This window comes from Rhinoderma darwinii, chromosome 2 (genome assembly GCF_050947455.1).
Source record: "Rhinoderma darwinii isolate aRhiDar2 chromosome 2, aRhiDar2.hap1, whole genome shotgun sequence".
NCBI lineage: Eukaryota > Metazoa > Chordata > Amphibia > Anura > Rhinodermatidae > Rhinoderma > Rhinoderma darwinii.
The window spans coordinates 412,123,524-412,148,567 of NC_134688.1; the positions used below are offsets into that span (position 1 = coordinate 412,123,524).

Sequence of the window (25,044 nt, forward strand, 5' to 3'; positions counted from 1 at the left end):
ACAAACAATATCTTATTACAACAGCCAAACAGCAGAGTAGGGAGGCGACCTGGACAATCCCTCTAAACAGAAGCAATAGTCAGGTTTACAGGTAGAATAGTTGTGCACATAATGGATATTTCTAGAGAAATGTATTGCGCATGCACTGGGAGCTCTGGAAATGTCACCATTATTATATGTTACTCATGGTGGATTCCTCATTACAACGTTCTTTTAACTCTGTCCATCCCAGAGCGCACAGCTCAGTGGGAGAACTGCTGAGCATACACAGATACCGTACACGAAGAACTCCCTGACTAATCAGAGCAGAGGATACAAGGAGCAGCGAGGAAGACAGGACAGCAGCCAATCATCATGCAGGTTACATGAGGCGTAGCACACACAGTATACATACAGCTGGAGGAGGTGATGTCTGTGTGTTGCTGTCTGGTCACGTGATCTGCTGCATCAGTCCCCGGCATGGCTGGCATGTAGTGATGCTGCTGCTGCTGGGCCTGGACTGGAGAAGGGGAAGCTGCTTGGCATCCTGTCATTCCACCGTCACTGACTTACTGGCTGCACTGGGCTGATTATCAATAGAGGTGTGACTGGTAAGTGCCTGTACTTCTTCCTATTCTTATGTATGGGGATTGTTGTTGTTTTAGCTAATCATACTATTATAATAAACAGGAAACAATTATACTTAATTGTTATTAATATTAAATGTAAATTATTTTGTGGATAAACCAGAAACATTAACAGCATAGCATGTATTGACAGTATCTGTGCTTATAGTAGTATTTCAATTCTGTTAAACAAAAAATAATATACCTGTGTGTGTGTGTGTGTGTATATATATATATATATATATATATATATACACACACGTATGTATGTCACACTGTGAGGCCTTATTCACACAAACGTGTGCGTTTTGCGTGCGTTGCAGTTCCGTGTGTCATCAGTGTATGGTGCGTGGCTGCGTGATTTTCACGCAATTGCCTTCCTTATGACACGCGGTTTCGATGTTTAGAAAAATAAATGAACGAGGTGGTTTTATTTTTTCCTTTTGTTTCTTTATCTACTGTTCCGCGAATCACGCGCGACACACTGAAGTGCTTCCGTGTGCTGCGTGTGATTTTCACGCACCCATTGACTTCAATGGGTGCGTGATGTGCGAAAAAAAACGGCCAAGTATAGGACATGTTGTGAGTTTTACGCAGCGGACACACGCTGCATGAAAATCACGGAATGTCTGAACGGCCCCATTGACTAACATAGGTCCGTGCGGTGTGCGGGATTTTCACGCGCGTATCACGGACGTTAAACACGTTCGTGTGAATAAGGCCTGAGGCACGGCACAATTCTGTCTTTTTCTCATTTTTTTTTGTGTTTGTTTGTTTTTTAAACTGGGATCAGATCGCCTTTATGTCTAACGTCCCTGTTGGATTTAATTCTTTTTTTTCCCCAAGAAGTGAAAGGAAAACATAGGGGCAAATGTATGACAACGCAACCATGTTGTGACCACTGCCGTACTGTAATATAATTTTTGTTAGCTCAGGTGAGTTGTGAGTCCGTGTCATTATGACTGGGTGTGTTTTATATTGTTAGCATGTGATGGTCTGTCCGCACATGGAAGTAACGTGATCTTAAGATGTATAAACGTCTATACAATATACTCTCCGGTTCAGTCAGGGACTGCGGCTGCACAGGGGACTGTTATCTTAATCTAGGCAATGTTGTCCAGTGTTTGACAGGGAAAACCACAATTGTCTACAATAAAGGGCCCATTACAGTGAAGCAGAGACAACACAATACCAAGACCTCCCATGGCGAGACTAAACTGCACTTGGATCACCACGGTGATCTAGGTTCAAATCAGTAGAACTGCGGCAGGACCGCCTAATGCACCCGCATTACGTCCTCCTGAAAGGGTATTTGAAAAGGGTTTTTTAAAACCAGACCATTCCTTTTGCAAATAAACTTTCCTGTAATGACTACCCAGTTTGATATTTAAACTTTGTCAAAACATGATATAAAAAAAAGGAGATGTACAATCCAGCGCTGGCTCCAGCCCCCGTTTTCCTATCTCCTGCAGCCAGGACGTTGTCCATCACATTTGGCCTTTCTACTTTCAACAACTCTGACCTCTATATAAACAGCCGTTTCCTTTTAATATAAGCAATTCCTCACCTGCTGAATATCGTTCATTTGTTTTTGTAGTACACGCTAAGGCCCCATGCACACCACCGCAGATTTCATCCGTAATTACGGACCTATTCATTTCTATGGCCGAAGGACACATTCCCGTATATTTACTTGCTGTAGAAATCTTTAGTAAAAAATCGGACATGTCCTATTGTTTTATTTTATGGACCGTGCTATACTTTATAATGGGAGCACGGCCCGCAAACGTGGGGCGGCTGTCGCCGGCCGTGCCCATAATCACGAACCATGATTACGGGCATGGTCGTGTGCATGAGGCCTAAGTAGCCAGTCACCTGAAGTCACCAGCCCCCTGCATGTGTAAATCTGACAACCACAATTATATGTGACAGGGTGATATAGGGGAGGGGGTGTCATTTTGAACTTCTTTTTTCTCCGTCGCATGACTGAGAAACCAACGTTTCAATCACCCCGGCGTGTTGGTCGTCTGTGCCACTCTCTCTGCTCTGAGTGACGGCTTTAGCTGCCAACCAGGAGACTGCTAGAGCTGTCACTCAGAGCAGAGGTGGGGCTTGCAGCAGGCAGTGCAGAAGCACTTTGAGATCAAGTCCCGCCCCAATGGCACTTGCGATCGCCCTGACAGGAGTTTTGAGGCCTCAAAACTTCTGACCGGTTCACTTTTAATTGATAACTGGAAGTATTAGACACTATTTATCTAAATGTTGCTGGGATGCATGTTCAAGTACCACATTTTCACATTGTACCCCTCTTAGGGGCTGCAATAAAACATAAAGGTATAGTTGCATCTAATTTTTTCAACAGTATATGCTATTGTCTAGGTTGGGGATTCCACTTATGGGACTCCCACCTATCAAGAGAATGGGGTCCCTGTACACTTAACTATAAAAAAAGATTTGTATAACATGTGGTATACATTAGTTTTTTTTGTGGGAGTCAATGACATATGTCTGGCAGGACCGTTTCAAATGCCTAATTTACAGACCCATCCAGTCAGTTTACAGACCTAATGCATGTCATGAAGTCTATGGATGTATATTATATAGATTTCAGGCTAATCATATATTTTGCTTTATATCGTACGTTTCTAAAAATCACTTTTCACTGATTACAGTATTACAGCTATTCTTTAATATGCCCCTTTACTTGAATTTTTTTTCTTTAATTGCCATAAAGTGCCTCGGTGATGTAATTAATTCCTGATTTGGGGTGCGTTTCCAGGATTAATATTGGCTCTCCATGCTGTCTGCCATTTATCTCACTGTATGAATAATAGCCTAATCTAACACTAACCACACAGCAGTACCTATCACATAGCATCAGACGCTCACCATTCCTCTTTAAAGCCAAAAAAATAATGTTTTTGCATGAGTGTTGTTTTTAAAAGCGTTTTATAGCCAAGCTTAACGCTGCATCTAAAGATAAAAAGAAAAGGCAGAAATGATCAGTGAGTTGGCGTAGAGCGGGCACATCCACCGCAGCTAATCTCCTGATCATATGCCATGCTATGATGTATATGTGCCCTCCATGGGATTTTAATGTCATGGGATTGAATGCTGTTGTGCATGTTATATTAATACAGCGTATACTCACTCCCATCTGGACGATCACTTACTCTGTCAGGGGAGGATCGTTTATAAATAGCACAAATAGTTTGTTGAACTTATAAAAATGTTTTTCTTTTTTAACTGTATGCTTACTGAACATCATTTTCAGTGGTTTTAACCCCTTAAGGATTGCTTTTCTCAGGTATGATGAACAGGGCCAAATAAAGCCCGTCCTTTGTGATACTGCGAGCGTTGTGCCCACATAATCATAGTGCCGTATATGTATGGCGCTGGAGTTGAGGAATGGCACCCAGCACTGTACATTTACGGTGCATTGTAGGAAGGATTTAAAACTGATTATATTTTTCTTTTTTATTTTTTTTGACACATTGTTGCTGAAATGACTGCTGCTATTAATTTAACTTTAACCCCTTAATGACCAGCCTATTTTAGACCTTAATGACCAAGCCATTTTTTACGTTTTTCCATCGTCGCATTCCAAGAGCTATAACCTTTTTATTTTTGCATCGACATAGCTGTATAAGGTCTTGTTTTTTGCGGGACAAATTGTACTTTTTAATAGCACTATTTTGGGGGACATATTATTTATTGATTAACTTTTTTTTGGGGGGGGAATAGAAATAAACCTGAAATTTCGCCACTCTTTTTCGCGTCTTAAATCAACGGCGTTTACCGTGTGATATAAATACCACAATAACTTTATTCAGCGGGTTGTTACGATTGCAACGATACCAAATTTGTATAGATTTTGTATGTTTTACTACTTTTACACAGTAAAAACGCTTTTTTCTCTAAATTATTTGTTTTTGTGTCTCCATATTTGAAGAGCCGTAACATTTTTATTTTTTCGCCGATGCGGTTGTATGAGGGCTTTTTCTGTGCGGGAAGACTTGTAGTTTTTATTGGTACCATTTTTGAGTAGATGCGACTTTTTGATCACTTTTTATCACATTTTTTTTAAAGTCAGGATTCACAGAAAACAGCAATTTTTCCATAGTTTTTTATTAAATTTTTTACGGCGTTCACCGTGCGGGTTAAATAATGTAATAGATTTATAGTCGGGGTCGTTACGGACGCGGCGATACCAAATATGTGTAACTTTTTTACTTTATTTTCTTTTTTTTAATAGTAAAGCATTTTGTAAGGGGAAAAGGTGGGTTTTTCATTTTTTTTCAATTTTTTTTTTAAATTAACTTATTAAACTTTTTTTTTACTAGTCCCACTAGGGGACTTTAATATGCGATTCTCCGATCGCTATTGTAATACACTGCAATACTTTTGTATTGCAGTGTATTACTGCCTGTCCGTTTAAAACGGACAGGCATCTGCTAGGTCATGCCAGAGGCATGATCTAGCAGGCATTCGTTCCAGGCAGACCTGGGGGCCTTTATTAGGCCCCCGGCTGCCATTGCAGACACAGAAACTCGGCGATCGTATCGCCGGGTGTTGGTGGGGGAGAGAGGGAGCTCCCTCCCTCTCTCCAAAACCACTCAGATGCGGTGCACGCTATTGCGCACCGCATCTGAAGGGTTAAACGGGTGAGATCGATACTAATATCGATCTGACCCGGCAGAGCAGGGACGCTCCCAGCCCTCAGCTACCTCCAGCAGCTGAGAGCAGGGAGATTTGACTCTCCCTGCTCTGTTTACTTTATCCTGATGCAGTGCCGTAAAAAGGCATATGCATCAGAATAAAGCCCGTTAGTGGCCGCCGTTAAAAGGCGTATTGGCGGTCACTATCGGACAACTGGTTCCCTGTCGACCCGATTGGTCATCAGTGTATGATCGGTGGGGATTCGATACCTGGACCCCGCACTGATCAGCTGCCTCCAGGCACCGGACGTCCATGCCGGAAGCAGATGGCTCCGGCCGCAGAATATCGGCCGAGCTGCAGTACTGCAACTCTGTTCTTATTTAAGTGAATAGGAGCAGAGCTGCAGTTTGTCAGCACGGCTGATATGCAATGTACGGAGCCAATTGGTTCCGTACGCGAATACTGTACGCTGAATCGGTGTGGGATCCAGGTGTCGGACCCGCACCGATATAATGATGACTTATCCAGTGGACAACCCCTTTAACTTCTAATGTATTGTTACGTTATGTTCACAAAGGGTGGATTTACTGCAGAGAAAATGATAGCAAATCTGCAACGAAATCTGAATAAAAAATCCCAAACATTATACTTGTGCAGATTTTTACTCCAATTTGACTGCCGTTTTCACCTAAGGGTATGTTCACACGCACTATTTACGGACGGAATTCAGGCGTTTTACTCCTGGAATTATGTCCGAAAATACTGCTTGAAAGTGTCGGCAAACATCTGCCCATTCATTTGAATGGGTTTTACGATGTACTGTGCAGACGGTCATTTTTGTAAAAAAGATGCCCGCGTCAAAGAAGTGCATGTCACTTCTTGGTACGTAATTGGAGCCGATTTTCATTGACTCCATATAAAAACAGCTCCAATTACGTCCGTAATGGACCCCGCGAAAAACGTGTGCACTTGCCAAAACGTCTGAAATTCAGGAGCTGTTTTCGCCTGAAAATAGCTCCGTAATTTCAGACGTATTTGGCGGTGCCGTGTGAACATATCCGCTGTGAAATCCATCACCTTTCCACTGTAGAATAGAGCATGCTGTGTATTTAAGAAGCCGTAGCAAGTTCTCAAATCCTTTTCAGTGCACGGAAAATCCACAGCAAACTACTGAGCAATGCAAGTGAATAAGGTTTTCATAACCCCATTCACTTACATTGCACAGTAGTTTGCTGTGGATTTTCCATGCACTAAAATCCCCCCAGTGTGAACAAGCTCTAGAGTTGTGGATCGAAATCTTTTTTTACTTACATTTTTTATGTCCATGAAGGTAATAATTAACCACTTCATTACTCTAGGGTTTACCCTCCCCCCCCCCCCTTCCTTACCAGGCCAATTTTCAAATTTTGGCCATTGTCCTATTTAACGGTAAATAACGATTTCATTTGTGAGTCAACCTACATATATTTGTTATTTTTTATCCGAACACATCTGACTTTTGTTTCATGCAATTATATGATTGATATAATAAAACAATTTTAAAATATTGAAGGAATATTGCAGGTGAAAATTATGATATATTTTTTTTTTCCATTTGCATATATTTTTTTTCTAGCTGTAACAAAAGAATTTGAAAAAAAACCAAAACATTTCTAAGTCCATATCAATTACTGTGAAAATTAATTCTACTTGTATCATTTATCTGCTGGTGGGCTCACCACAAGACCTGAAATTACTAAAGCGCATTTTGGATTTTGGAGGCCTATTTTTTTTATTGCTGGTTTTCCGGCACCCTACTGCCAATACAAATGTTGTACAGTGCCAAAACATGACAAACACCCTCAAATTGACTACTTTTTTAAAATGTTGACCCCCAAAAGTATTCATCTAGCGGAATTTTGGACATTTTGGCTTTTGCCGAAATTGAATGTAATTAGGAGGGGAGAAAATTAAAATGCCATTGTGGATTTCGAAGGCCAGTACAGATGCTTAGCAGGACAAGAACATCAATTGCACCACCTGAATGACTTAATTCAGAAGACCCCCATCCACCCACCCTTCTTTGTAGACGAGAGATACAGATTGTGTATAGGCATAGTGAAAAAAAAAAAAAAAAAGTTGCATCACTACATAATAATTATTCATTCTGCAATTGCAAAATGTTTGGGGCCAAATAGTTTGAAATTATTAATTTTGCATTTTATGGGAATGGATTAAAACTTCAGGACAATTTGTTACATTTAGTCTAAAAATGTAGGTAGGTGTGATATTCTCTGAAGCAGTTTTATATGCAGAGGCCAGGGTTTGATGGACACTGGGGACAATAGTTTCTGTGTCCCTTCTTATTCCATGTTTGTACAAACCCTTCACTTTTTCGTGGGGCTTTGTTTCCAGTAGAGCTGATGGTGTCAGGGAAGTTTCTTTCTTTTAGTCTACTGACAGACTTGGAACCAGAGCTCATGGGGATATCACCTGTTGGGTACAGCAGGAATGTGATCATTTTCTCCTCAACATTGAGACGGGGTCCCCGATTTCCAGCTTTTTTTGTAAATCACATAAGAATTGTATACTGCTAATTGCAGCAGGTATAGAGACACCTTTTTGTACCAATGCTTGTATTTCTGTAGTGTATGGTTTCAACATTTGGTTGTTGAAATTTACTGCCCCCATATACTTATTATATTCAACCACACAGAGTGTTTTTTCAGCTTGAGCTGAAAGTTACTGGGACTAAGAAATTTTCATGAATTGTGCCGAGTAAAAAAACATTTTTTTTGTCTGTATTTCACAGCCAGTTCTGAGCTTTATACAGATGCTGACTCTCCCCTCCTTTTTTTTAACTTTTTATTTACAAGTGTTTGAACAGTGGAATACTTGTATACCAGTTGTGGACATAGAGATGATCGCTGTTTCCTAGTAGTGGGTTTATAAGATCCATAACAACTTTCCCATTAGCGCCTATATAGGATGGGCAATCAGGGGGATCCAACTGGCTATCTTTTCCTGCATATACCCTAGATGCATAAGTATAGCCGGTGCCACTTTCACACAACTTATACATCTTGACACCACATCGGTATTGTTTGAATGGCAGTTGGCCAGTGAAGTGGCTCAAGGGTTCGCGACTGCTATATTTTTTTTGGTGTCTATAAATTTCTGAAAATGTTTTACTAAGGTGTGAGATAAAGGGCCTCCGCTTATAGAGTCTGTCTTGCCCAGTTTGATCACCTCTGAAACAAAGGGAGTTGTCATTAAAATGCAAAAACCGCATTAAAATTGAGACGTGTCCTGGCATGTGATGAATAGAATGTGTGGGCCATTAGGATGTCAACTCAACTTTTTTTGTGAGTCCCATGTTGATGGTTAGGGCAAGGAATTTTTTTCATTTCTGGCACATTGGTTGGCTTCCAATATTAGGGTTTTGCATAACAGGAGGTTGGATTGTTTGCCAAGTATTGCTGGGCATATACATTTGTCTAATGTACAATCTGCTCCAAATGTTCATCAGTTATGAAAAGTTAAAAAAAATCGACCGGGGAAAATGTTTCAGTTTGCACGTTTAATGCCAGCCTGTGCAATAAACGATGGAATGTTTTGCGAATTATTTGGGGGAGACCACACTGGATTTCATATGTCCGATGGGGCACGTTGTGTTTGACGCTGACTTTGTAAACCAGTATTTGTAGTTGCAAGCACAGGTTCACCCCGTTCGTCACCACTGCTAATACTAGCACTTTGCTCCACATGGCTTGTAGATGGCACATCAATGCTGGTACCATGTATTCCTCATTACTGCTAACTAAATTCTGCTGCTTTTTCTGGATTTTGTTTTTGGTATGTGCTGTCATCAGATTCACCAGAGCTTGCTGTTGGGCCTTATTCCCACAACCGTATTTTACGTCCGTGAAAATCATGCGCGTCGCATGGACCTATGTTAGGCAATGGGGACGTTCAGACTGTCCACGATTTTCACGCAGTATGTGTCCGCTGCGTAAAACTCACGGCATGTCCTATACTTGGCCGTCAATGGGTGCGTGAATATCGCGCACAGCACACGGAAACACTTTTACACACATTAACGTTACTGAAGTGTCCTGACAGTGAATAGACATCACTACCAGCCAGGACGGGATGTCTATTCAGAATCCTGACACTTCGGTAACGTTTGTGTGAGATTACGCTGTAAACTGTCATTTAAAACGAGATTACGCTTGATGTACTGTAAATCTCACACAAACGTTACCAAAGTCAGGATTCTGAATAGACCTCACGTCCTGGCTGGTAGTGATGTCTATTCACTGTCAGGACACTTCAGTAACGTTAATATGTGAGTAAGTGACTGTAAATAAGAGCTCTGTGACTTGGCACCGTCATAGGATACCACGTTAGCCACAAGTCAATTTGTGATATTTCTGATTTGCTAGATCTGCCCCAGTTACCTGTGAAGTGGTAGTGTCTAGGAGTGCTGAACTGCACATAAAGATTGCCTATCTTCTGTTACATCACTCACTACGGAGTTCCAAACTGCCTCTGGAAGTAGTAAAAGAACAAGAGCTGTGTGTCTGGAGCTTTATGAAATGGGTTTCCATGGTCGAGCGGCTGTATGGGAATCTGGATTTGGCAGATGCCAGGAGAACGCTACCTACCAGAATGCATGGTGCCTACTGTAACGTTTTGTGGAGGACAGATAATGACTCTATTTTTCAAGATGTGAGCTAGGCCCCTTAGTTCCAGTGAAGGATGTTAATGCAACAGCATGCAAATGCATTTTGGACAATTGTATGCTTTCAACTTTGTGGCAACAGTTTGGGGAAAGCCCTCTTCTGCTCCAGCATGACTGTTCACAAAATAAGGTCCATGAACACATGGTGGGTACGTTTTGGTGTGGAGGAACTGTGACCTGTACAGAGCTCTGACCTCAACCCCATCGAACACCTTTGGGATGAACTAGAATTCTGACTGCTAGCCAGATTTTCTCGTTCAACATCAATTCCTGACCTCACAAATGCCCTTTTGTCTGAATGGGCACACATTCCCACAGACACACTCCAAAATCTTGTTGAAAGCATTCCCAAAAGAGTGAATGCTATTATAGCCGCAAAAGGGTGCCCAACTCCATATTGCTAATGATTTTGGAATGAGATGTCCAACAAGATCATATAGGTGTAATGGACAGGTGCACAAGTCGCATTACATTTTTCTTCTAACAATTTTTAGGCTGGGTTCACACACAGTTTTTTGCAGGAGGAAAAACTGCTTCAAAATTCCGTTTGGAATTTTGAGGCAGATTTTCCTCTGACTGCACTCGATTTTCGCTGCATTTTTCACACGTGGCCAATGAGCGCCGCGGGCATAAAACGCCACGAAATACGCTTCCTGTGCCTTCCATTGATGTCAGTGGGAGGTCAGAGGCGTAAACGCCCGAAGATAGGGCATGTCCCTTCTGTTTCCCAGCAGCCGGTTTTTCCGCTCGCGGGGAAAAAAACGCCTCCGCCTCCCATTGAAATCAGGAGTTTGTCATTTACAGTAATTCTAAGTAATAGTATGTAGGTATATTTGGTATTAAAATTGCTAATACTATAACTGATAACCATGCTTGGGTAGTTCTGAACCTATTTTACAGCACACACTGAATATAAGTGTGAAACCTTACCTTTCTTAAAGCACAAAATCTGTCACTCAGGGACCAGGGCAGCAGAACATGCAAATCGACTAAGCCAAAAACACTGAGGCCCCCTGCACACGGTCCGTGATGACGGGCACGGACGGCTGCAGACTGTCACACACATTTGCGGGCTGTGCTCCCATTGTACAGTATAGGAGCACAGTCCGTAAATTCAAAAAATAGGACGTCCTATTTTTTGCGTGTCATTTGTACGGCCCAGGCACCTTCCTATAATACGGGAAGTTGTCCGTGGGCCATAGAAATTAATGCATCAGTATTTTGATCCGCAATTACGGATCTGTAATTGCGGATCAAAATTACGGTCATGTGCATGGGTCCGTACACTCTGCTACACATGTTCTGAAGTGCAGGAGCTTACAAACGAATCTACATCAAGCTACCATCATGAATCCTGTATTGAATTTAAACAATCACTGGCTGAGCCGGGTATGCCCTGCAAGCCGAGAGAACAATAGCCCAACTCAGGCCAAATACCGACCCTTTGTTCTGTAGACCAGAACAATATCACCTGGATGTGCAGTACACCTAAGGGTATGTGCACACACACTAATTACGTCCGTAATTGACGGACGTATTTCGCCCGCAAGTACTGGACCGAACACAGTGCAGGGAGCCGGGCTCCTAGCATCATACTTATGTACGATGCTAGGAGTCCCTGCCTCGCTGCAGGACAACTGTCCCGTACTGTAATCATGTTTTCAGTACGGGACAGTAGTTCCACGGAGAGGCAGGGACTCCTAGCATCGTACATAACTATGATGCTAGGAGCCCGGCTCCCTGCACTGAGTTCGGTCCGGGACTTCCGGCCGAAATACGTCCGTCCATTACGGACGTTAATGTGGTCGTGTGAACCCAGCCTAAGACTTCATTCACATCTACTTTACTGGGCTCCGTGGGAGCTTTCTGTCAGGGGAACCCATCAACGGTACTGTGACTGAAACAAACGGAAACCATAGGTTTTCGTTTACATCACCATTGATTACAATGCAAATGGTTTACGTATGTCACGGTTGTTTAATGGTTCCGTTGTCTACTACACTATTGATTCCGTCAAAACGACGAAACTCTTAAACAACGGTGACAAAGCGAAACCACCGGATCAGTCACCATTGAAAGCAATAGTGATGCAAACCGAAACGTATGGTTTCCATTTGTTTCGTTCAGTTTTCCATTCATGGGTTCCCCTGACAGAAAGCGACGAAACCCATGAATGGAGCCCTGACGCAAATGTGAACGAAGCCTTATTATGCTACTCCCAATGCACCCCCTTGATTACATTCGGAAACCTGTTTATCCCCCCTTTTGTATGATCAAATATCTGCTTACCAGTGTGCAGTATGTGAAAATGGCACCGCGGCCTCCCACACATGGCTCCGTCACTGGCTCAACGCAGAGGCTGATGCATTATACATCCTCGGGCTCCCGCTCCGCAGCCCGCCCAAACTGACTTATCTGTTTGTTTGATTTACAAAAAGAAAGCTCCTTGCATGCCGCCGGGGCCGCATACCGTTGGCTGAGAGTAAGGAGCTTTCTCATTGATTCTGCCCCTCTCCTTTTCTGTGTGCACCACGCTAATGTAGCGCTGTGGCACAGGGTTTAGTGAACTTCAGACTCATGCAAAACATTTTTTAAAAACATGGCTATTAGGTTGTGGTGTGACTTCCTCATGTACCACTACTGGACTCTAGCACTAGTGTTAAAGTACATAACCGTTTAATTAAATATTTTTCCTTCAAAACGACGGAACCCTTGCACAACCGAGACAAACGGAAACCATTGGCATCGGATCCATCACTATATAAATCAATGGTTATGGAAACGGAAACCTATGGAACGTCGGAACTGAGCCCTAGCACAGATGTGAACGAAGCCTAAAAACGATTTTTATTAAAATAATTGTTTGTTTTACTGTTCCTTTTTTATCTAATTTTAGTAACATTTAATTATCTATTTATTTCCACTAGGGGACGGCACTAGGGGAGTTGTCTGTCAAAACCGGTCTCTAGTGATCCTTTTGGCGCATCTCCTGTGTCTGCACGATCACCATGACGTATCTGTGCATCATGCTGGTTTAGTGCAACAAAATCAGACGTACAGTTACGTCAGTTTCTTAAAGGGAACCTGTCACCAGCATTTCACCTATTAAACCGACTATACCTGGTGTTAGTGGGTGAAAAATCATTTCTATATAACCTATAATTGTCTGCTTAGTCGGCTCTGTAGCTTTAGTATTCAGCTTTTTAGTGTTCCCACACCGTATGCGAATGAGCAGAAAAGAGTCAGATCTTCATTTGAAAAGAGTCAAATCTTCGTTTGGAAAGAGTCATATCTTCATTCCTCAAGTCTTTCCGAGTTTCCCCCGCCTCCTTACTTTTGATTGACAGCTCCTCGCCTTCCCCCAGCACACAAAATCCTGCGCTTGTGCATTGATGTCCTCTTTTGGTGTGTGCGCACAAAGGGACACCGGATTATTATGATAAAAGGCGCAAAACGTTTGCAGACCGATATTTACAGTTGGAAGAGGAGTTTAGGAGCGGGGATAACGGCAATGAACTTTTTATAGCAGCGGCCAGTGAGGGAGAAGTAAAGTTCAATAGGTGAAATGCTGGTGACAGGTTCCCTTTAAGGGGTTGTCCACTTTTTATATTTTTAATTTCTAGAATAGGAAATCATACAGATATACACCTATTAGAAACTACTCGCATACCTTTCTTATAGCAGTGTAGTAGGCCTCTTCGGTCTCTTCACAGTAGAACGGTATCGCCAACAGATTATTCCTGTGTAATCCATGAGCTAACTGAATATGAGCAAACATGGCGTCAGTCATGTTAACCCCCCCACACACACACACACGCACCAGGTAGGGTTGCCACCTGGCCAGTAGATCGCCCACCTGGACAGCATCCACCTCAACGAGCCGGTGCCGGTAAAAGTTTTTCACCGGCGATAATAATTTCTAGTGAAAAACTTTAAGTAGCTGCAGTCAATGATTTAAAATTAAAAAAATGATATACTGACTATTGAAATCCCCCTGCTGCTCTATCACCGACGTTCCGGTGGTCACCGCCGGTCCTGCAGAGATGACGTACGTCATTCATGTGACCGCTGCGGCCAGTCGAGGGCCATGATTGGCTGCAATCGTCACATGAACTGTAAAGGATCTGCCAGGCACAACTTCTGTGTATACGCCCATAGGTAATCATTCTGCACCTGAGTCTATGTCTCTGAGACTGACTCCATCTTCCACCACTCAGGATGGCAGGCTTAGGAGTGGGAGAGCCTATCGCAGCCTAGCCAGACGGAGCTAGCTCCCGCCCTCTGTCTATTTATACCTGCCTTTCCTGTTCCTCCTTTGCTTGTGATTCTTCTCGTGTGGTTTCCTGGCCCTGCTGCAGCTTCTGACTATTTGATCCTGCTCCATACTGACCCTGGCTTACTGACTACTCTCCTGCTCTGCGTTTGGTACCTCGTGCACTCCTGGTTTGACTCGGCTCGTTCACCACTCTTGTTGCTCACGGTGTTGCCGTGGGCAACTGCCCCATTTCCCTTTGCTTTGTGTTCCCTTGTCTGTTTGTCTCTTGCACTTACTAAGCGTAGGGACCGCCGCCCAGTTGTACCCCGTCGCCTAGGGCGGGTCGTTGCAAGTAGGCAGGGACAGAGTGGCGGGTAGATTAGGGCTCACTTGTCCGTTTCCCTACCCCCGTCATTACATGAACGATGTATGTGACGTTATTGTTTCTGGATTGACAAACCATCGGAAAGCTGATGCTGTAGCGGCAAAGGGATTTAAAGGTAAGTAATAATCATTTTTTTTATTTTATCAATTATTTTTATTTTATAGTCTGGTCTGCGGTCTGATCAGGGGTCTGAAGTCACAGGGGGCACCCCGTAAGGAACTATATACATGTGGCACTGTGTGGGGCACTATCTACTGTGAAGCCACGCCCCCAAAACCACACCTACTTTTTTATGCGTGTTAATTTGGCTGTTCTTTTTGGGTGGGAAAGGTGGCAACACTAACATCATGTGAGCCCTAACATTGTTAGTCACAGGGCTACATGACTGTTAGGGATCTGCCAGGTACTACGTCTAGGTATACTCCTGGGATTAATCAATCCACACCTGAGGCCAGACCTGTTCGACTGACACCATCTCCCACCAACCAGGGTGGCAGGCTCAGGAGTGGGAGAGCCTATCGCGGCCTGGTCAGTCGGAGTTAGCTCCGCCCCCTGTCCTTTATTACCTGCCGTGTTCTCTTCCTCAGTGCTTGTAATTCTTCTGGATTCCTGGCCTCACTGCTGCTTGCTCCTGCCGTGCTTCTGCCTTGCTGCAGTTCCGCTTAACCTGCTTTGCTTTGCCCCTGGCTTGCTTCCTTCTCCGTGCTCACTTTGGTATACTCCACTTCATCCTGGTCCTGACTACTCATTCACCGCTCCGTTTCCTCGCGGCGTTCCGTGGCTACTGCCCCTTCCCTTGCGTGTTCCCTGTTTGTTCTCCCGTGCACTTAGACAGCGTAGGGACCGCCGCCCAGTTGTACCCCGTCGCCTAGGGCGGGTCGTTGCAAGTAGGCAGGGACAGGGCGGTGGGTAGATTAGGGCTCACTTTCCCTTCACCTCCTTCCTGCCATTACAATGACATTACATGTATTGGGGTAATATCCATGGGCTAAGTGAATAGGGCTAATGGTGTAAAATGACCACCTGTCTCTAGGTGATGTTGTTAATAAAGTTAAGGTATAAAAAAAAAATCCCACAAACAACTCATACAGAGGAGACAGAAAAAAAAATGTAAAGCAGCTCCTCACGGACACGGACAGACATGATGATGAGATACTTTATACTGCCATGTAAAATACTATTAACATGTTAGATACCCGGAGAGTGTTATCTGAATGCCAGTGGTCACACGATGTGTGGGTAGAGGGTCACATGACTGACGCCATGCCTAGTAAACTCCGTTATCCTATGAATGCATAGCAGAGGACTAATCTGTGGGCTATACCTTACCTCATTGAGGTCACAATGTACTATAGTAACATTAACGATAAACTGCATAATGCTATAATAGGGTTTTTCTACAAATTGTATGACGTTTTAATATTTTCATTCTGTAGCCAATTCATACTAAGCAAATCATGTGTTTTATAAAATACGATGTCATCAACTTTCCAAGTTACTTTTATTTACCCACATCTTTCCTAGTTTTACAAAGGTTGTGTGCCTAAATGTATTTTGACAGAAAAGTCTGGTGGCAGTAAGAGAGAAAAGTGTTGTTTCATTACTGCCAAGACATTTTTGTCCCTTTGGCTTCAACCCAGGGCCGTTTCTCCGTTGCTGTGTATTCTAAAACCGGCTGGTTGCTAGGGACTGTTGTCTGACCATCACATATATTCCAAACAACCAGACTTTCTCAAATGGCTCTATTTAGCTTACAGGCAATGTAAACCTTTGACATTTTTATTTTAAAAAAAATAAAAATCACTTTCAATCAGTGTGTTTTTAGTGCAATTTTCAAATTCGTTTTGTATACAGAGCAGCGGTATCGTTCAGGCGGTATCCTGTACCCGCCAGGTCCGCGGGGTGTGTTATCTATCACATCTAAGTTCATAGTCACGCAGGACCCGCTGATGCTGAACCCGTCAGTCCCGCGCCCTGTATACAGGATGCAGGGCAGCTGTATCTCAAAAAGTAAAAATTATTTTCAATAAAAACAAATTTGAAAGTTGCATCAAAAACACTGACCTATTTTTATTAAAAAAATCAGAAAAATAAATAAATCGCTTTCAACAGGGTACATAGCCTTTAAAACTGGAATGATGCTGTGTTGACAGGAGAGCATGTTAGCTTGCTAAATTTGTTTTTCAACTTTCTGGTGCTGAAAGGGATTATTTCCATAAATTGTAATGCCATAAATGTCTGATATAGAGCCCTATCTCTGGGATCCCCATAGGAATTGAGCAAAGGGGTGGCTGGTCATGCGTAGCACCGATCCATTCACATAGGGCGCTTGGGGACCCCGATTCTTGGGATTGGTGGGAGCCCTCATGTTGTGAATAGGTGATAAATGGTCATTATGAGAAGACTCCCTTTAAAAAGTTAATATGAATGTTAGACCTAGAAATTATGACGTTAAAAGGTAAAAAAATCACTTTAAAGTTTCTTTAAAGTAAAGTTCCATGAAAAGCAACCAATTCCACATTGAGATAAATTCTCTTCCCCTTTTCTGGGATCTCATGACTGGAATAGCCTTATTTGCTGCAAGAAATGTGAAATATTTGTAAGACGTAATTTAACTTTTTTCATGTTCAGTATTTTAAATTGGCAATTGCACAAACCCAAGAAACATAATACAACAAACGAGACCTAATGTGTGCCACTTTATCATATATTCTGGTTTATCAGATATTCATAGAAAAGTGCAAAAAACTTTCAGCGGTCAAGTAGCCATTAGGAAGAAAGCCCATAGTAAAATATTTAGATAGAATATACTGCTATAGCGGTGTGTGTTTTTTTTTTTTTTTTTTTTTTTTAAATTGGAGGAATGTTCTTATTGGCTGCCTCTGCCAAGGCTGGCCTTATGTTGGATGGTGCCCTGTGCAGTACATTTTACTTAGAGTCCCCCTTATAGTGTCATATGGCTTACAAATAACACTGCCTAAATATCACTCGATAAACTAGGGAACGAAGCTGTATCCTTTGCAGCTGCTTCTTCATAGGTTCGGCACTATGTTTAGGATTTGGAGGGGAAGCATGCATGCTCCAGGTCCCCAGGCCATAAGGCCCAGTAGCATTTCAGTAAGGACAGGTGATGCGCTCTGTGCAACTGCACAGTTGGCACACCCCTAAGGCCAGCCCTGGCTTCTGCTCAGTCTTCTGTTTCTGGTCCTGTGAAAATTCACATTATACTGCAGTTCTGTGCGAGAGACCAATCCGAGATTTTCTGGATTTTTTATTTTTTTTTTATATAAAAAAAATAAAAAAATACAGCACATATTTTAGTAAAGAGTCAAAACATCTTCCTTGTGGTAATTTAGAGTAAGTTTTGGACTACAGCCTGCAAAAAAATAAATAAAAAATGTCTTCTAGATTGTCTGGTGTCTGTTTTCTATACTGTTTTGTCTGCTGCTTGAGCACATGCTGCTATAAATCTACAAATTTAATTTGTTGCGTCTGATCTAGCTCGTTTTTGACTCTGTGGCGCAGTTAGGACAGAGCTACTTGCATTGATTTTTTTACAGCTGCTCCGTTCTCTAACTGCTGAGCGAGCCCTTTAAATCGTGCATCAACCTTAACTAACTGTGTATGATTCCCCACGCTTTGGTTAATCTGTTTTCGTAAGCGTGTGGGTTTGCTTGTACTGGCCATGTGGGCATTTTATGCATGTGAAGAATCTGGCACTTACTGGTACTAAAGCTTTTACAGAGCTATTTAACTAAGTAAGACGTAATCTAAATATTGTACTGTGTTTATTATGCTGTCAGCCATTGTTATTGTTCAGTTCTAAGGTTACCCCATAATGTCCTGTTATACCCAGTCTTTGTAAAATAATGGGAATTTACTATGTGTTAAGCATACAGTATAAAGGAACGAACACGTTAAAGTGCAGTTCTGGGTGTTATACTGAATTATACAGAGTATCACTTATCAGAAAAATGGCATCCTTCCAATGTAGTCTGTGTCTAAACACTGTAAGGGCCTTGTGTTATTTCCTACTGTATGCTGTTTTATGCTTTGCATGAATGGGAAGAACACGGCAGAGAGGCTCCCATTACAATACTGCCTGCACAAAATGGGTAAGCAATAGCAGCACAGAAGAGATTAACACACTAGAGTTAGCGTTTTCTACTAATAACCATAGCAAAATGCCTAGAATCATGGTATAGACTATAGACTGTAGATTTTATGTGTCAATCTTAACATATAATAGGCCCTTTCTGTAACACTCTCTTGGCCAGCTCCTACACCCCACCCCATCAACTTTGCCCTTAGTCTAGATTTGCTTAATCTGCTCTCCCTCTATGCTATTTCTGATCTGCAATCAGCAAAATTGTGGGGGATTTCCTCAAACTACTTCACCTAATTATCGATTTCACTCAATTCTCCACCTAGTTGTCCAGGAGGAACATATGTTAGTTACACCAGTATCTACAAATACAGTGGCTCCAGTCTTGTGATAACTTACAGTACATGTCAGGTTAGAGTTGTTTTACTATCTCTGTCTTATATTGTATTGTTACTACTGTTTAGTATCTAACTTATGTTCTGTTTTGTTTTGTAGCTTTATGAGCAACTATGAGCACTGAACTAAATGTTCCAGTACATCCCTCCACTCCAGCGATCTCTGAGCGTGGCAACAAAGGTATGGACTACAGAGACTGGGTTAGGCGCAGTTACTTGGAACTAGTCACATCCAATCATCACTCAGTGCAGGCCTTATCCTGGAGGAAGTTGTATCTTAGTAGAGCCAAGTTAAAAGCCTCTAGTAGGACCTCGGCTTTGCTTTCTGGATTTGCTATGGTAAGCCTAAAAAAATCTTCTTTCCGGTTTATTTACAGCATTGGTTATTTTATGAGGTCTGTTTTGAATTGAAATGTATTACATCTCCTGTGTTAAAGGTTACGGCATACAAATTGTTGTAATTTTATGTTTATTGTATGTACAAGTCAGCAGTACATGTGTATGGATGGAAGTTTGGATTATATCTTATTTGGGGGAAAGTGTCATCTTCCTCACCTTACTTCAGTTTATAGTCGCTCATCCATTGCATGCAGGCTTTTAAATGATCAGAAACCTTCTGACCCTCCCAAAAATCCATCTGCAATAATATATTAAATAGAAGACAGGGAGAGGAGGGTGATGCAGCTGCAGTTTCTTTATTTCTCTGTGTCTGCATGCTGTGGGAAAGGGGGTGAGGGAGCATAAGTGGTGACTCTAGAGTGCTAGGAAAAGCACTAGCATCCCCATCCACTTGTGGTTTTGTATCTTGGACTTGTAACAAATTCTGGAGACGATGTTTCATTTTCCTCACTAAATAAGGACAATTTCATTGTGTTGGAGACTTGTCTTTGACGTCTGATAGAACATCAAGGATTTTGAAAAGAATGTTTGACATGATCAATTTAATATTGTGACAAGGTGCCAAAAATAAGATTTTATGTTACTAGGCTAACAAAATAATTCAAGGTTCTGAAATAAATACATTCCAAAATGAATGAGTCATGGAAATCTCTAGGTATTTTGTGATTTTTGTCTAATTCCACCATACGCGAAAGCATTTTTAGGCAGTACTGATATATAAATACCAAAGGATAGTAAAATGAATGGTTCTACAACAAAGAACAGTTTAGGAGATGAAACAGAAGCATTTGTACTAGATATGTGAGGCGGAGACAGGGAAGGGCCGTATTCAGCAGTGTTTTCTGAAATAAGTGCAGTAAATGTACCAAATTAACTTCTATTTGACCTGATATTAAGTAATGTCTGTGCATTTTAGATATTGGGGTCACTCATTTCTTAAAGGGGTTGGCCACCTTCATTCCAATGCGCATAAAAGTTTGCCAAACCGTTACTCTGCTTATTAAAAGAATGTATGTTGCCTAATAACTTTTCCTTATCTATTTTTCCATCTTATTGTTGTACCCCATGCATTTTGTTTTCATCGTTCCTGTGGGAGGACTAATTAAATTCAGGAAGTAAGCACCTCCCAGCATGCCTCACTTCCTCTTCCCTATAACTTCATAGGTGTCTCCTTGTACATCAACCTCAACACATACCCCACAGTGTCCTCAATGCCTGTTTCTACTGTGCATGCACTATTTCTAGATGTCTAGGAACATGCCCGTGTGGATACATTAGGGATAGACGGGAGGAAACATTAAAGCTATGGATGTGCGGATCACGTATTTACATTAGTTGTACTACATTGGACAGCAGCACTAGTTTGAGGCCACAGTTGTTACTGCTTGTTTATATATTCAGACACGAGGATTGTTCTAACACCGTCCAAAGGATGTACTCCCACTAACTGTGTGATTGGTTATGTATATTCACAATACAAAACAAACATGTCCTTTATTGATATACACTAAAGGGCGTAATGTTAGGAAGAACGCCTTCAATGAATGTAGGAGACATTCACATCTTTAATTTTCTGAGTAGCAAATTAGACATTAGGAGGAATGCCTCCAATGAATGTAGGAGTTATTGATGTCTCTAATATATAAGCAGTAGATACCTCCAACAAATGCAGGAGATATCAACATCTTTAATGCATGAGTTTGCCAAGAAATGAATACAAATCTATATTGAATAGTCAGTGACGCTATCCTATAACATTATAGAAGGGTGAATTTCTATCTGTTGGAATATTAGTCCTCCTATCTATAAGGGAATACATTGAATATCTCTTTTCCCTCTACAGATTTGTCCATTAACAGTAAATTGAGAATATAATATTGATAATTGGTAAAGGCAGTCCATGGATTTAATTTTTAATCCACAATGGTTTGTCCTCATTAGGGTTAATAAAAAATATTTTAGTGTATATCAATAAAGGAAACTCTTGTTTTATAGTGTGAATATACATAACCAATCCAACAGAATACACCCTTTGGACTGTGTTCGCACAATCCTCGTGTCTGAATATATATTTAATGTAGCACTCTCCCTGTGTGTTGTTCAGAACTTAGCTTAACCTATTAAATGTGCTTGTTTATTTGCTGTATGGTCATGCTTAGTAAATTAAGTGAATATTCCAAGGCCTTAGTTAAAAATAGAGATCTGTATACCAACTTTCATACAATGGTAAAATCTTCCTCATTGTACTCATCATAACTGCTGCAAATCAAGCCAGTTTGTCTATGGATATGGGCAATTCATAAGAATTTAAATGGAGGCACATAATGTCCCAATGACAAGGTTAAACTGTCAGACCACAGGGCAAGAAGTGTTGCCGTAAGGACACAGGAGCAGAGGGGTACTGGTCCTGTAATTTCAAGCACTTATGATGCGGCAAAGAAGTAAGCGAAAAAAATATGTTCGCTAAATGTGACTATGGAATTTAACATTTTTAAATTCTCAGTCTTCTTTCTACAACCACAATGGAGGATGTGGTTCACTAGTGAAAAATATTTCCACTTGAAATGTAAAATCGGACATGTATTAGTAAATCAGAAGTTGGAACAGCAACCAAAGTTTTTAATAATAACGGTATGTAGTATTTGCCTACGTAAATATTGCATATTTGGTGGACATTTTGGTAAAAAGGACAAAAGGTAATGTAGCCATATTGATTTTGAATTCTCTTCTCAGAAATTGATGATAAACTTATTCTGTCATGTTTAATCAATAACATTTGCAGTTCGTTTCTGAGAAGACAATGTCCCTACCTTTTGGTTTACTAATAAATGGCAAATTTTATGTTTTTTGGTTGAAATCCCCTGCAACAAGATCTAAATCATCTGTGCCTCTGTGTAAGCTTTGGAAATGTGTCCCAAAAATATAAACAAATGTCTACAAAGAAAAGAATGGAAATGTGTAAGTACCTAGAGAAGAACAATAAATCCCAAATGTAATGTTATTTTGGATAATGTGTTGAAGTCTTTGCAATTCTGGTTGTTTTTAGTTTTCTGGAACATTTTGTTCCTCTCAAAATAAAATGCCAGTGTAATAGTGGAAAAGGTCTCTTGCATGGACTGGAAACATGTCTAGTTGTTTAGCAAAATTGACAAACTGGCAAATTTCCGAAGAGTTGTCTAGTGACCGTTCTAATTTCTGTAAGGTTTAATCTTCTCTTCTCTTCTCTTCTCTTGCATTCTATAATAAGATCTAAAATATTTTTAAATAAATTTGATTTATATTATTGCACACTTCTTACTTTTCTAATGTTGTTTTTCAGGTGGCAATGGTTGAAGTCCAGCTTGAGATGAAATATGATTACCCTAAACCATTACTCATTGCATTTAGTGCCTGCACCACAATACTGGTGGCTGTCCACTTATTTGCACTTCTGATCAGCACCTGTATACTTCCTAATGTCGAGGCAGTGAGTAATATCCATAACTTGAACTCTGTCAACGAATCTCCCCATGACCGTATGCATCCTTATATTGAACTGGCTTGGGGTTTCTCCACGGCTCTTGGAATCCTTCTATTTCTAGCTGAGGTCGTTCTTCTGTGCTGGATTAAGTTCTTACCTATAGACTCTCCGCAAGTTCGCAATGAATCTGCCTCAGGGCCGCGGCAAAGTTCTGATGCAGGTTTTACCTCTGCACTAGTGTCCACCATCATAATGGTACCTGTGGGCATTATCTTTGTCATATTCACAATTCACTTTTACCGCACGCTGGTGAGGCACAAAACAGAGCGCCATCATCGGGAGATTGAAGAACTTCACAAGTTAAAAATCCAGCTTGATGGCCATGACCGAGGTGTAAATGTGGTATAAAGTTCAATGGGCTCGGGCTTGTTTTCAGTACATAAGTCAACGTTGCTGAACACTTATCAGAGATGGGGCTGTATTTCAGTCCTCTGGGTCATAGCCGTGGAGTTTAAAGATTGAATTGTTCCGAGCTGCAGATTATTTCTGCATTGTCAAATTGAAGACTAAAGGTTGCAAAATGGACATAGTCTAAAAGGGGAAAGTTGTATTGTTTACAAATGGAGCCTAAAGTGCTTACTTAGAAATGGTGTAAAAATAATATAGAACTATTAGAATTCTGGTAGTTCCCAAAATTAATACTAAAGGCTCGTAATTCTGTGTCATTATGTCCTTCTCTAAAATGTCATTCTTGTTATCGTTGTCAGACAATATCCAGTGCTTATGTGTACAGGGATATTAGCAGATCATCTTTAGCCATGGAAGAGAAAAGATATAACTACTCACCGAATAGTGCATGTAAATAATTTATTAAGCTATAAGTCTTAACAATATATGAGCCCTGATGAGTGGAAGGCTGTCCAAAATTTTTTTTTCAGAATTTCCACAGCTACTACATTCATAGTGAGATGAGGGGTGTACAATTCGTACTCCTTATACCGATTGTGAATTGTTTCTTCTTCGTGTATGTGGCTGCCGAAATTCTGAAATGTATGCAAGGAGCAGAAAAAAACCACTATCAATGCCCTTTATAGATTTAATGGGGCACTGCACCCCAACCGAAGGTATAAAGCTTGGATACATATTGGGAGTTATAATCCTACTTACCAAACATGTACCTGTCCCTTACCTGTAACTTAAGATCTATACCCATATTCTAAACCCAGAGTACCCATTAATTTAACTATAACACACAATTTATTCAGAAATCTCTATCAGAAACCTATGTTTGCATTGGTCTGTTAGGTTGAACTGGGCTTAGTGATGAGAGAAATACTGGATAACTATACATCCATATATAATAAGTATAGCTATATTAATTATTATAAAGAATCTATAAGGGACCGATATAAAAACTAGTTAAAAAACAGAAGTGTAAACGTATGATGTAATACATGTGACTTTTGTAATTTGCACTTCTGCTCATTTACATTATTACTTTTGGTACACTTTGAGAAGCAAAACGTATGCGATACCTATTAACATGGTGCCTTTTGAAATACTAGTGAATGGAATTACTTATTTGAATTACAGTAAAATGCCTTTAATCTGACATTAACAGGACTTGGTATGTGCCAGATTATAAAATGTTCTGAATTATTGGATGGTAAATATAGCCTATTAACCTAATATATAATTCAACTGTAAGGTCAAATCGCCCCAGGAAGATCTATATTTTTTTTTTTTCATTTGGAGAATTTTCCTAATTAGTCATTTTAGTGGTTTGCTCCAGACCTTCAAACTATTTTCCAAGTTTGTGCTCTAAACAGGTAGTTAACTTACGCCTCATGCAGACGACAGTGTGTGCGTCCGAGTCCCATCAGTGATCCGAGGAAAGATAGGACCGGTTCTATCTTTCCTTGGATCGGAGACTCGGACCATTTTTCACAGACCCGATTCACCAGCTAAAGTGAATGGGTCCATGAAGGCTATCGGGTGCCACTCGGATGTCGTCAAAAATTGCCCGAGTGGCACAATGGACGTGTGCATGAGGCATAA

At 41.1% G+C, this 25,044-nt stretch overlaps 1 protein-coding gene across 1 annotated transcript; it reads left to right on the forward strand.

The window, feature by feature from the left end:
- Nucleotides 1-239: 239 nt before the first annotated feature.
- On the forward strand, nt 240-24,598 carry ORAI2 (ORAI calcium release-activated calcium modulator 2). Its single transcript, XM_075854201.1, has 3 exons — nt 240-590; nt 19,228-19,466; nt 22,846-24,598. The coding sequence occupies exons 2-3, from the start codon at nt 19,242-19,244 to the stop codon at nt 23,392-23,394; spliced, it is 774 nt and encodes a 257-aa protein (XP_075710316.1). The 5' UTR covers nt 240-590; nt 19,228-19,241; the 3' UTR covers nt 23,395-24,598.
- The last annotated feature ends 446 nt before the right edge of the window (nt 24,599-25,044 follow it).